General features: G+C 38.2%; 1 protein-coding gene across 1 annotated transcript in view; it reads right to left on the reverse strand.

Annotated features, from left to right (window-relative positions):
• LOC109067399 (ubiquitin carboxyl-terminal hydrolase 43-like) overlaps positions 1-12,889 on the reverse strand; it is a 101,710-nt gene that overhangs the window by 35,079 nt on the left and 53,742 nt on the right. Inside the window, 1 exon segment of the mRNA XM_042755051.1 lies at positions 11,538-11,682. Coding sequence (XP_042610985.1) covers positions 11,538-11,682 — 145 coding nt within the window.

Genomic DNA, 12,889 nt, shown 5'->3' on the forward strand with positions numbered 1-12,889 from the left:
TCACTTCTGTTATCAGAGAACCGGGGTTTACGCAAGTAACCTAACGTTCTCTTTCTAACATCAGTTCAGTATCTAACTATGGGATATTGACCACTCTCGTATTGCAGATATGCTGTATGAACAGACGCAACACACAGAGGAAGGTGACAAATAAGTGATCATGGCATTTAATACTCAAACAAAATTCATGCACTTAATAATACAATACAGTGAACATGATCACAAAGGTGTTTACTGAATTTTAAACAAATGTGTGAATGACCTGTATGAAGTATATTACAAATCAGGCCCTGCTCCCACTTCAAGCACTGAATGAGCCAGAGATGACTCGGTCACATCTAATTTACAATATCTAACAAATGTGTGCAGTGATGCCCAAATGTCTTAAATAGAAAAACTCCCTTGAACAGTGCCCAGGAAGTGGCCATTCCTGGGCGCAAAGTCCAGGTGGAGGTAGTAAAAATTAGCATCTTTGTAACACATTACAATCGCATCTACCACCCAGTGAGAAAGCCACTGACATGAAATAGGTCTACCCCTGTAATTGTCAGCCCAAGAGATGAAGAGCTGATTAGTCTTTCGTAACAGTCTTGTCTTCTGCACATAAACATTTATAGACCGCACCAGGCATAAACAGTGTAACCGCTCTTCCTCTGATGTAGAAAAAGGCGGTGGAAAGGACGTTAACAACACTGACAGGATGCGCGTAATTCACTTACCCACTTTGCTGTAGTAAGAGCGAGCAACAACTCTTAGAGTAACTTTCGACAGGATGCACTGACAGGATGCGCGTAATTCACTTACCCACTTTGCTGTAGTAAGAGCGAGCAACAATAACGTCTTTAAAGAAAGAAATATTCAGAATCAATTCAGAATTGTTGAAGAGAGAATCTCGATGCATCGGAGAATCGATTTTTTTCTCCCACCCCTACCATTGTGTTGTCTGATCTAACCAACATATAAAATCCCTGAAGGAAATGAACAAAGTGGTTTAAGGCTAGGAACAATATTAGTAGTTCCAGGTAATTTATGTGGTTTTCCCTTTAAGATAGAGATCACACACCCCGCACCGTTCTGCTTTCGAATACTGCCCCCCAGCCCTTGAGTGACGCATCCGTCGTCACCACCTGTCTAAAAGTGATCGGACGTACCGCGGTCCCTTCCTTGAGGAAAATGGTGGTTCTTCAGTGATGTAGAGCCCCTCACACACTCCTCTGTGATAATCACTCTGTGGTTGAGCCAGCATCCGAGGCGTGAGCTCAGAGTAGCTGTCCAGCACTGAAATTCCCTCATTCTCAGCAGCCCAAGGGTAGTGCTGTTTTTGGTGGCCTGTTTTAATTTTAATTTTAGTCTAGTCTTTGTGTGAAGCTGTCATTATATTTTATAATATTTATAGTCACGTTCATAACTCTTTTTAGTCTAGTCTAGTTTTAGTCGACGAAAACTGATGACATTTTAGTCTAGTTTTAGTCTACGAAAACTGATGACTTTTTAGTAATGCCATTCTATTTAACCCAGTCAATATAATAAAAGTACCTAGTAGTATAGACGAAACCAACATTTTCTTTTACCCAAACCCATTTCAAACAAGGTTATCTGATTATATTATTGTTACCTTATAGACTCAAGAATACATCCATTGACATGGAAGACACTCTGATTTGAATTTACAACATTTATTTTACCAACCAAAACATGTTAGAAGTACACACACATAAATTTTAATAAAATAAATAAAAACAATAATTAAAATAAAGTAAAATCTGCTAATTTTTCTCCCAAAGACGAACCCCAGCTGGCCGGCCATCGGTCCCTTTCTCTGTGTCAAGGCTGATTTATACTCGACCCGTCCGCAATCTCTCTTGGGTCAGCGCAGAAAATATGACATCATCGCGGTGTTGCCGGAAGTTCGCTTTGAGTGCACCCAAACAAATTTCTTGTGGCGGAGTGCATGGCATTTTTTGTAACTTTCTGCAAAGCTCCACATCCGAACATGCACAAGTTCAGGGCGATTCTAGCCGAACATGCACGAGTTCAGGGCGATTCTATCTGAACATGCACAAGTTCAGGGCGATTCTATCTGAACATGCACGTCTGTGTTGCTGTTTGTGTGAAACAGAAGCAGTTTAATATGAAGTTCAAAATCAATAAGGTGAAGGGGAATTTTTTTTTGCATAGTTTGTCCAAGGCTTCTTATTTGAAGTACGTTTTATTTTTATAGTATAAAATAGAACTAGAATTCATTTAGATATTAATTATACACTTTGCGTAAAGTTGTCTTGTGTTTGATGCGAAATACAGCCAATAGTTTAAGATTGTTTTAAGTTTGTACATAAAGAAATGATTAATTCATCAACTCATTCATCACAAGACTTGTACTGGCCATACCGGCAAATGACTTTTTCTCACCGGTGATTCCCGATGGTTTTAGAGGACAATTACTCCTCGTCGCTTCCCTGTCGTTTCAAAGAATAGCACAATGGCGAATGCAACAAGTATAAAAACCTCGTCCATTTGGGAAGGTGCGCTCGCAGTCAGCGGAGCCAGGCGAAAGTATAAATCCTGCTTAACTTTGTTTGTTGTCGTCATCTCAACAATGCCGCGAGGAAGTGACGTCGGTCACGTCTGCGCAGTGTGACCTGATGCAGCCCTGATGTGAGACGCAGGACCAGAAATACTGCAAAATAATAAGAACGCGACTAAACGAGACGAAATAACGTTATAACATTTCGTTTTGTCTCGTTTTCGTCAACGAAAATGAAGAGACATTTTGTAAACCACATATAGTCTCGTTTTTATTCGTCAACAATATTACATTATACATTTAATTATAGTCATCGTCACATGACCAGCATTTACGTTGCGTCTCGTCTCATTTTTGTCACGTGATAAAGGTTCGTTGACGATGATATTTAGTCATAATTTTCGTTGACGAAAGCAACACTACCCAAGGGGAATAATGGCCACTGTAGAGGCTATCAGCCCCAGTAAATTCAGACACATTCTGAGAGGAACCAATCTCCCTTTCTGAAAAACAGAGATGCAGCTGTGGAATTGACTTGATGTGTTTCTCTGACAAGAATGCTCGATATTGCACAGAATTCTTTCTGAGACCCAGATAACCAGATAGTAAACAGCTCTTCTCATGATTCACTTAGAACCCCAGGCTCGTCAATTGTGAAACTAGACCATTGTATCCCTCTCTGCCTGCTGCTGTGAGATCAGCTAGATAAGCTGATACTCTGACTCCCGCTTCAACACAGTGGCGTCAGAGCAGCCTCTACACATTTGCTGAATGTTCTCAGTGCAAGAGACAGACCAAACGGAGTTCTTAAATACTCGTAGTCTCTGTCCTGATAAGCAAACCTGAGAAATTTCCTGTGTGCAGGAAATATGTCTACAGTATATGGAAATAAGCGTCCTTGAGATCTACTGTGGTAAACCAATCTCCTTGACACACTGTTTGTGATAAAGTTTGTAAGTTGAGCATTTTGAAATTGTACTTTCTGAGGTGTTTGTTCAGGGCCCGCAAATCTAAAATAGAGCGGAGCCCCTCACCTTTTTGGGAATCACAAAGTACCGGGAGTAAAACCCTAGCTGGATCTCCTCTCGTGGCACCATTCTGAACTGGCCCTCAAAACTTCTGAACTGGGGCCATTCACAATGAACAACTTTCTTCGTTTCCCTGGGAGAGGAAAAAAAAGTGTTGAACTCTGTGGGGGGTGGAAACCCCAGGTGCTGCTCTCTGTCCCCCTGTGGTAAACAGTCCTGATCCTAGGTAGCTGGTCTTTTTTTACTCCTTTAAGGGTTTGAAGGACGATGCTTTTCAGTGGCCGCAGCGTAAGACTGTTTTCCCTTTGCCTGAACCGACCTGGGCTGTGATGACACATTATCCGGATGCTGAGGTGGTGGAGGGCGATTACTATGATAATCTGTGTAGCCCCCTTTAGACTGTGACATGGAGTTCACCTGAGCAGGCTGGTATGGGTCTAGCTGCTGATTTCCTTGGCAGGCAGGTTTTGAACGCCTCTTCCTCTTTTCTTTCTCAAGTCACACTGCTGGTGCATGGTTGTGACAGTCGAGCCAAACAGTGTCTTGGGATCTATGGGGGCGTCCAAAAAATCCACATTTCCTTTTCAGAAAGGCCTGAGAGACTGAGCCATAACACTCTTTCTCCCACCACAGCAAGCCCCATACTCCTGCCACAGCTCTGAACTGCTCCACGTGATGTGCAGAGGTTTAGATCAGCTATCACACAGATCTGCTCCTAAAGGGGATGGGTTCGGAGAGCCTGCATCCAGCTGATGGCCCATCTCTTCCAACAGCTCTCCCGCAGACAAAAAATGTTGCCCTATGTCCTGGATGCAGGTGGTTAGCACACCGGGGGTGAGGTGGTGGTGGTGGTTTTGTTCAGCTAATTCCAGCTCCCCCCTATCCTGAATGTCCAGACGTGCAAAACCCTTGTCCCAGTGTCTCTTCATCTCCTCCATACATACAGAGACAGCTGGAATAAACTGTCTAACTGGCGCAAGATGTGGTGGCAATCTTGTAGAGATCCCTCTCTGCCCCTTGACCCACCTGCTAAGAGGGCCAGTCGATGGACAGTTTGTTAAGTTTAACTCCACAGCAGGGGAAGAGTGGAGGTCCCCACTCTGGTTACTTGGTGGACGCGAGGGCATCACCAAAGAGGGAGGCAGATCAGGAGCCTGCACATCCATAATATCACCCCAGGTACTAGGCTCTTGTGTCTGCTTAGCTGTCTCCCCTCTGGGTTGAGACTGAGAGGAGAAGCATGGGTCCTAGTTTCCTGCTATTGCCACCCTGAGTCTCCTTTCACAAGTTTTTATAGGAAAACCAGAAAAGATAGAGCAGCCATCTGGGTTAGATATGGCAGCTTGGGCATGCTTAACCCCTAAACAAGGTGTACAAAGAGGATGTGAATCCTTAGCCGAAATCCAAAGGCTGCACGAGCACATGTGAGGGGGTGCATCTTTTGTCCACAGTGATCTCTGCCATTCTAGCCGCAGCCATAACTCTCTTCACCCTCTTCATTAGGTAAACTCTCACCGTGACGTTTAGGGTTCTCCAAAATAAACTCCTCTTTTCCTGTATCCAATACGAAATTAATCGTATTTGATTGGAAAACAGGCTATTTATTCCCGGAAATAGAAAAACTTGCCTTGATGCGGACGTTTTCCCACTCGCCATAAAAAAAAATACCCAGCTCACAGCGATATAAAATTTACCGCGTTTGCATTGTCACCAGCAGACTTCGTCTGTAAGCTGTTGAACAGAAAGCCAAAAATGCGCCAGTTGAGTACAGCTTCCACAATCTTCACAGGGAAGAAAGCGAGAATGACGCAGCAGTGGGCTGAGTAGGTTATATACCAGGGAGGAGGGACTCCCTGATCACTGCAGCGATTGGTCTGTCAGTTTGACAGACGTGGTGTAATTGGTGCTTCCACAGTCGGTCACGTCTGAGGCGTTCCCATAGTGAGATACCGAATGGATGTTAGAAAGAGAGAAGATTTAACATTACTTTGTATGAGAGTAATGTGTTCCACTGTGGCTTTAAAGGAACATTTCTTGCTCATTATTAGTCAAGTAAATCATACAGCACTTGTGACATAATGCTGATTCATTTTGGCTTGCTTACAAGCTTAACTTGTATTTAACCTGGACTATTACTTTAATTCCACCACACTGAGTAGATACACGATGACAGAAAATCTCTGAGGAAGATGACGACTGTAATAGTAACATTAGATACTAGTAATTTATTAAAGTGGCAGTAAAAAAAGCAGCCCATGCAGAATAAATTCTTCACTGGTCTGGGCTAGAGAATCCAGAAAATACCAGGGAAATATAAAAGAGCATTACATACCATCAGAGAATTGGAGTGTGTTTTTGCTCAGTTACACATGACCTCACCAAACCTCTTTCAACTTAAGTTTCAGAGAGATCCAGATGTAAGCTGATCTACTGTAAGAATTGTTGAGACAGATGACCCTCTAACCTCATCTGTCAATCACATCTTCTCAAGAGAGGGCACTTTGTATATGTGCTGGAAAAGAGGGCAAAGATATTGTACAATACCTGCTACCCAGACTGGGGCCTCTAATTAATTTATACTCCAGCTACTATAGACTATTAAAATGCTAGTATTAGTTTTGTCTGTTAACTGCTTAATTTTAATATACACTGAAAACTTGTAGATGGATTATCACCACATTAAAAACTAACAACATTATTATTATTATTATTATTATTATTATTATTATTATTTATGCATTGCATTGAATTTCATTAAAACTAACAACTCCCCCACATTTGCAATCCTTAATCCAAAAAAAACTAAAATTCAATCAAAGTTTAAAATTTTTTCAGTGCAAGCATTCCCTGGAAATCAGACCCATTACCTTGGTGTTACTATAAACATGCTCTGCTCTTTGAACTACAGGAACAACATCTGTTCTGCCATTGTTTTATTGTAAGGCCAAAGGAGTAGCCAACAGATTCTTAATAAGGTACCTCAATCACAGCAGTTTTACTCTTTCCATATACTAAATGATTACTTAATAATTTTATTTTAGGGGTATCACATCACATAGCATTGCTAATTATACATACAATTTCCCAATTTGTAATATATATTGAATCTGAGAGGGAGGTTCAACATGTTCTTATAAAAATGTGCTGTTAAAAATACAGTCATTTTAAAATAGTGCTTTATAAGCTGTGACATAATTGCAGAGTGACAGAAGACACCAACTCACATTTTAGTGCAGATCGGTAACTGTCACTTGTAATGAGGCAAAGAGTCTATGAAAAACTGTCTCTGAAGCTTTCGCTGCATTAGTAGCTATATGCCTATAAAACATGCCTTCAAGCAAAGTCAGCAAAAAGTTATTTATAATGCAATTTAAAGTTTCTCACAGCTAGATGAACACTCTTAATATACTGCACATTGTAAAAAGAAATGAGGCCCAAGACAGAACTGGGCAGCAGTTGTTTCGTGATATAGACAAGCTGTAATTACCATCTAAGGTAACTACAATTCACTGGAGCCTATGACAATTTGAAAATAAAGCAACATGGTATAATCCATAGATTTAAATCATTCAGAAGTGAAATAAGTATGAGTGAAGATTAAAAGGGAAAATTCCTAATAACAATAATCTTTTGCAATAGGAATTTAGCAAAATGTCAGGAATGAGGTCAGGAAAATGCTGTTTACATGCCTCAATACATCAATACAAATTACTGCTTATTTCAAGATGGCCTCCAGCCAAGCAAAATACAGGAAGACGGATTATCCTTTGATCCTTGGTTCTGCCCAAGGTTACTTGCTAACACTATTTTATGGCATTTTTCCTTATAACCATAGGCTTGGTCATTGAAGGTCCAGCTCTAAAACCTCTTAAAACTCCAAATACATTTAAAATAATTTACTTTGATTGAACTTACACATAGATCCATTCGTTATCATGTTTGTAGTAGAGTATTACACCACAATGAAGTTTATTTGAATGAAAGAACACCGCATACAGATAAGAACAGGGACGGACACTCTAATTGTCAATCCATTTGTCTTTCTTTGCAGTAATCCCAGTGTTGTTATTTTTCATCAGATGGAATATCAATTTCTAAATGTAACACAAGCACAAGTTCATTTTTCAATAACAACACCTTGGCAGACACCCAAACACAGTCTCATCTGATTAGAAATTGTCCAAGGGGGAAAAATCACTGCAGTAGAAAAGGCCAAATCAGAGGGAAGGCAACATTTGGAGTATATGAGCATACAGTACATGAGTCTGTCATTACACTTCTAATTCAGTATTTTCAGTTGTAACCACATTTAAAACATATGCTGTACATGCTATTTCACTGTGTGAGGAGTCATTAACAATGTTACCCTGATGCTACCTAACAATGACTGCATAAGTATAATCAGCAATGTAATTAAGATGGATAATATGCTAAGTGTTTAAATATAGTCATTAGCCAACTGCTGACAGCTAGATGAGCAGTTGTGCAAGTAAAGTGTTATGAAAGAACCATGTGACCCAAGGAATAATAAGGTAAACAACCTCACATGTAAATGAATTTGCTGTACATGTACAGTCACATGCTTTTAACATTAATAATAATAAGAAACGTTTCTTGAGCAGCAAAACAGCTTATTAGAATTAGTTTTGAAGGATTATGTGACACAGAGTTGAGTAAATGAAGTTGCATAACTGTATAATGTGTAAATTACATTTTAACATTTATTTAAATAGGAAACAGCTATTTTAAATAGTTAATATTTAAAATAATTATTAATATTTGAAAACCTTACTGTTTGTATTATTGATTAAATAAATGCACCCTTGGTGAACTTAAGACTTCTTTTAAAAACAATAAAAACTTAATTATTCCAATTTTTTACTTTTGACAGGTAGTGTGTGTTTTACTAATCTTTTTTCAAGTTACTTTTCTGATGCATTGGCTGGAATAATAAAGCATATGTAAAGTAGACTACTTGATTATAATTTTAACTGAACTGTGTTATTCAAGTGTGTGTTACATTTAAAGTTCCTGTGGTGAAAATCAAGTTTTTACTGTTGTTTACATGTCTATCTGTTGATTTTATTATTAGCTTTAGAATATTCTCCTTAAAACTGCGGTGTACCAAAATCAGTCTCAAAAACGCAGTTTGAAACGGCCCCTCCAACATCACACATATTTAACCAATCAACATGTGGGGCAGGCTTTTTCATATCTGGTCAAAGGTTTCTATTTACAACATGTTTTTGCAAGGTTGAGTAATATAGCCAATCAAAATCCTAGCATTTCTTGAAAGCAATGGCCGGTCAGAGGTGTTGCAGTCTACTATAGCATTTAGTACCATTTTTTTTTTTCAGTGCTGAGTTCTGCAGTCTACTATAGCATTTAGTTTTACCAACTGAGTGAAAGTAGTGCAGGTCTGTGCTGGTGGACTTGAGTGGAGGCATAGACTAATTTGCATATTCACAAATCCTCATATACTCAGTGAACTAAGGGTGTAGAGATACATTTAAGCCATTTTAAGACATAAAGAAATTATTTTTAAATATGAAAAAAAGTTTAAATATGATCAAAGATCAGTTTAAGAGATAAAATTACTGACTACAGGAGGACTTTTAAATGTACTAAATAGCAATATAATCATTACAAATGTGCAATATACAAATATACAAATTAACTCTAAAGTTCAGCTAACTGCAATTAAAGGTGCAGTCTATAATAATGATAGCATGATTGAAATATACTGCTGTCTAAATTCAAAATATCGATTCTCCCGCCCCATCTTCCTCAGACTAAATGTTCGAACAGGATGTCAGATTGAGGGCATGCAACACAAACAAGCGCAAGTGACATTGGAGGGTGACAAACCTTACACTGTAAACTGATGAGTTGATTTATCCAAGTTTTAGTATGCTTGTGGTCACAGAGCTTTTTAGATGGATGCTGAGGCTTTTTAGATTGGGTTGAATCTGCGAACCAGTTCCTTTGCTCACTTCCATGGCTGCAGTATGCTGTGTTTTCTGCAAACTGGCAACCCAAGCTGTTATATTATTGGGTAAACTGCAAGTGGGTGGAATCACACAGACCAAAACAAAAAAAGACTTTCTGACACGGAATGCACTTTTGCAAATAACTGGAGTAACTGGATGTAGCATTGTTTTTCTGAGAAACAAACATGTGAACACGTATGTGAATATGTATTATGGTGTTTTTGTGAAAAATTACATACAGCACCTTTAATATAATTGATACTCTAATATTTTCATTTACAATACATTTCATTGCAATTAACACGCAATTAAGTGTTTGAAAACTTTACATTAGGTTTGCATTGAAGTATTTTCTTTTAAAGTATATTATTTTTGTAAAATCTACTGTTTTTAAAACTTTGCTAAGTGTGCTTGTTTTCACAAGGGATGTAACATCAGTAGCTAAAAAAGTTGTTTTCTTCCTCAAGGGGGCAGCCATATTGAGAGTCAATTTTTTTCGTCCTCCATTTTTGACAACCTCCATTCTTCTTGACACTTCTATAAGCATAACTATCATAATAATCAAAAACAAATCATCCACCTCACGAAAACAATAAACAACCAACACTATCTGAAAACCTTCAAACACAATCTTATCTGTAATTCAACAGAGCGTCTTAATCTTCAAGGTGAAAGATTTCTTTAGATCTCTCAGTGAACTTAAAATATACAACGCAAAAGCATACCTGGGAGAAAAAAATAATGTTAGCTCATTTATAGGGAAGAAGTCATGCTGCATTCTATCACTTAAATACATCACTGGACTGAGAAGTCACTGTACACTTGAAATATTCCTGTGTAAATTTCTCTCTATAATGCTATTTTACATTGACTTTTATGCCTGCATCTTTCTTAAAATTGCCTTAAGCAAATATTTTTTGAAATACCACACATGCAGTGTCCCTACTACCTGACAGATAACACTGAAACAGGTGTCCAGAGAAATCACATCTGTCTGTAATAGCCCTAGGCTTGGTAAACAGCAAAAAAGTGTCAAGAAATACTTGACACTTGATGAAAATGTTCTATGGATTATAAGTTATATTTCTTTTTAATCAGCTGGAACATGCTGTGACTTGTATAAGGCAATTAACATCAAGCACGTAAAACATAGAACAAAAAATCTTTTGCTAATCGACATTACAGCCCACTCATCATAACACTAAATTGCAGTCGATGAAACAGAAAAAGTTGCATAGCTCAGTTTAAACTGATTGTTGTACAGTATTGAAGAAAAACTGAAATGCAGTGGAAATATGGGATCACTGAGTGTGATGATGTTGATCGATTTTGATGAATTTGTGGAAAAGCACTTGGAGTTTATATAATATATAATGAATACTAATATGTTTACTTCATACTTCTGTTATTTGTCCTTGTTCTGTTCTGAATAGTGTTCAATAGAAGGATTTTTTTTGTGGAGTGAGAGGAACTAAAATGCATGTTTGTATTGTTTATAATGTTAATTTTCTGGTATTTTACATTATTTCCAGATATAACCATAAAAATATGACTTATATATGCTTTTTCCCTAACAACACTTTGTGACTTATATTCAGGTGCAACATTTTTTTCTGGAAAATGGTACTTCCTGTCTGTCAGTGACACAACAAAAATGCTCCAATCTGATTGGCTGAATGTATGTAGGCCTAACTTCTGAGATTAAGATCAAGAGTCACATTTTTGATCAGTTTGAAAAAAAGTGGTGTTAAAAAGGGTAGCCCAACCTCTAAATAACACATGAAACACATAAGGTGGTTTCCTCGTGTCTGAGAATTCGACAGCTCATGGCCAGGATAAATTGCCACAAAAAGTATAATGTGTGCAATTGTGAGACTAGACGAAGTTAGCAAATATCTGAAATCTCTAACAGCACCTGTCAATATCCAGTTAGGTAGCTAAAGTTGCTAGAAACCTTAAGCATTTCCTTATGTTTCCTTTTTTCCCTATGGTTACCTGAGAATCGCATGGAGCCTCCTCTTGTGAAGAGGGGTGGAGCCTGGAAGGCGTAGATGACATCACTCTCTGAGATACTCGTCATATCATCTTCATCAGAGAAAGAGCGCTGAAACCCATTTGAGTTCATCTCTGTCAAAATCACCTACGAGAGAAAGAGAAATGTTGATTTTGAACATTATTTAAATGAACAAGAAACTTGGGCCCTAGTAAACAAAGAAGATTCAGGTTCTTCTCAAGCCATTTTCCAAAAGCTCATCATCACAAAGCTCACATCACAAATCCACAGATAAGGGGATTTTAGCTCAAATGCTCAGCAAGACAAACTATTAGGCTCAGCGCTAGATCTATTTCTATTGTTTTCTGTTTCACTCACTCTCTCCATTACAACAGTTCACATCACTTTTTTGTTCTTTACCACACACATATATGTACAAGTGTACACTGACACATGGGCTATATTATATATATTACAAATCATATACAAAAAATGTATATGCATGCCATTTTAGGATACAGTATAGCGGTCAGTTCTGTTATGCGGCACAATCTGTAGTATATAATGAGTAAAAGTGAGGTTAGTGTGGAAGTATGCTATTCTGAACAAGCCATACACATACTCTAACACACTCACCTCAATATCACCTCCCACCACAAGGGGGAGACACCATCTACATTAGTATATCAGTGCAAGATCCCATGCTAATACAAGGCAATTTTTTTTTACAATTTGCTAAGTAATACCTGATCTAAGCTCTGTTAAACAGGCTTAATAAAAATCTGTTGCATGAACCCATCATATAAAAATAAGTATTGAAATCTATCTATAGTAAAGGCTAAGAGGGTAGTCAATAATCCCTTTTCCCTTAATCCCTGAGGAAGGTTGTGCCCTGTGCTGATGTTTCTGCACTCTCATATTGTTTTGTGCAGCTTTGAAACAGACATGGCATCCTGTAAGCCTCTCCACAGTGGCCTATTACTGACAGAGCTGAAGAGATCAACACATTACTGTGTAAAATATTAGTAAAGGAGGTCTAAATGAAATCTGAATATTTTTTTTCTTATACAATTATTAGTAGACTAAAAAGTAAAAAAATAAATAAAAGGGTAACACTTTAGTATAGGGAGTGTTACAAGCTGTTCGTGATTAGATAAGATCCCAAAAGTTGCAAAGACTAAAGTCTCAAACCCAGAGATATTCTTTATAAATGTTAAGCCCTCCTAAAATGCCTCGTTTAAACACACCCCCACATGTCTATGTCACAATGTGGGAAGATTTGCATAACACTGCCCAAATTTAAACTCAAAGAAAGAAGGCATAACTTTATGGTTGCTTCCACCGCAGCTGCCAT

Source organism: Cyprinus carpio, unplaced genomic scaffold (genome assembly GCF_018340385.1).
Source record: "Cyprinus carpio isolate SPL01 unplaced genomic scaffold, ASM1834038v1 S000006629, whole genome shotgun sequence".
NCBI lineage: Eukaryota > Metazoa > Chordata > Actinopteri > Cypriniformes > Cyprinidae > Cyprinus > Cyprinus carpio.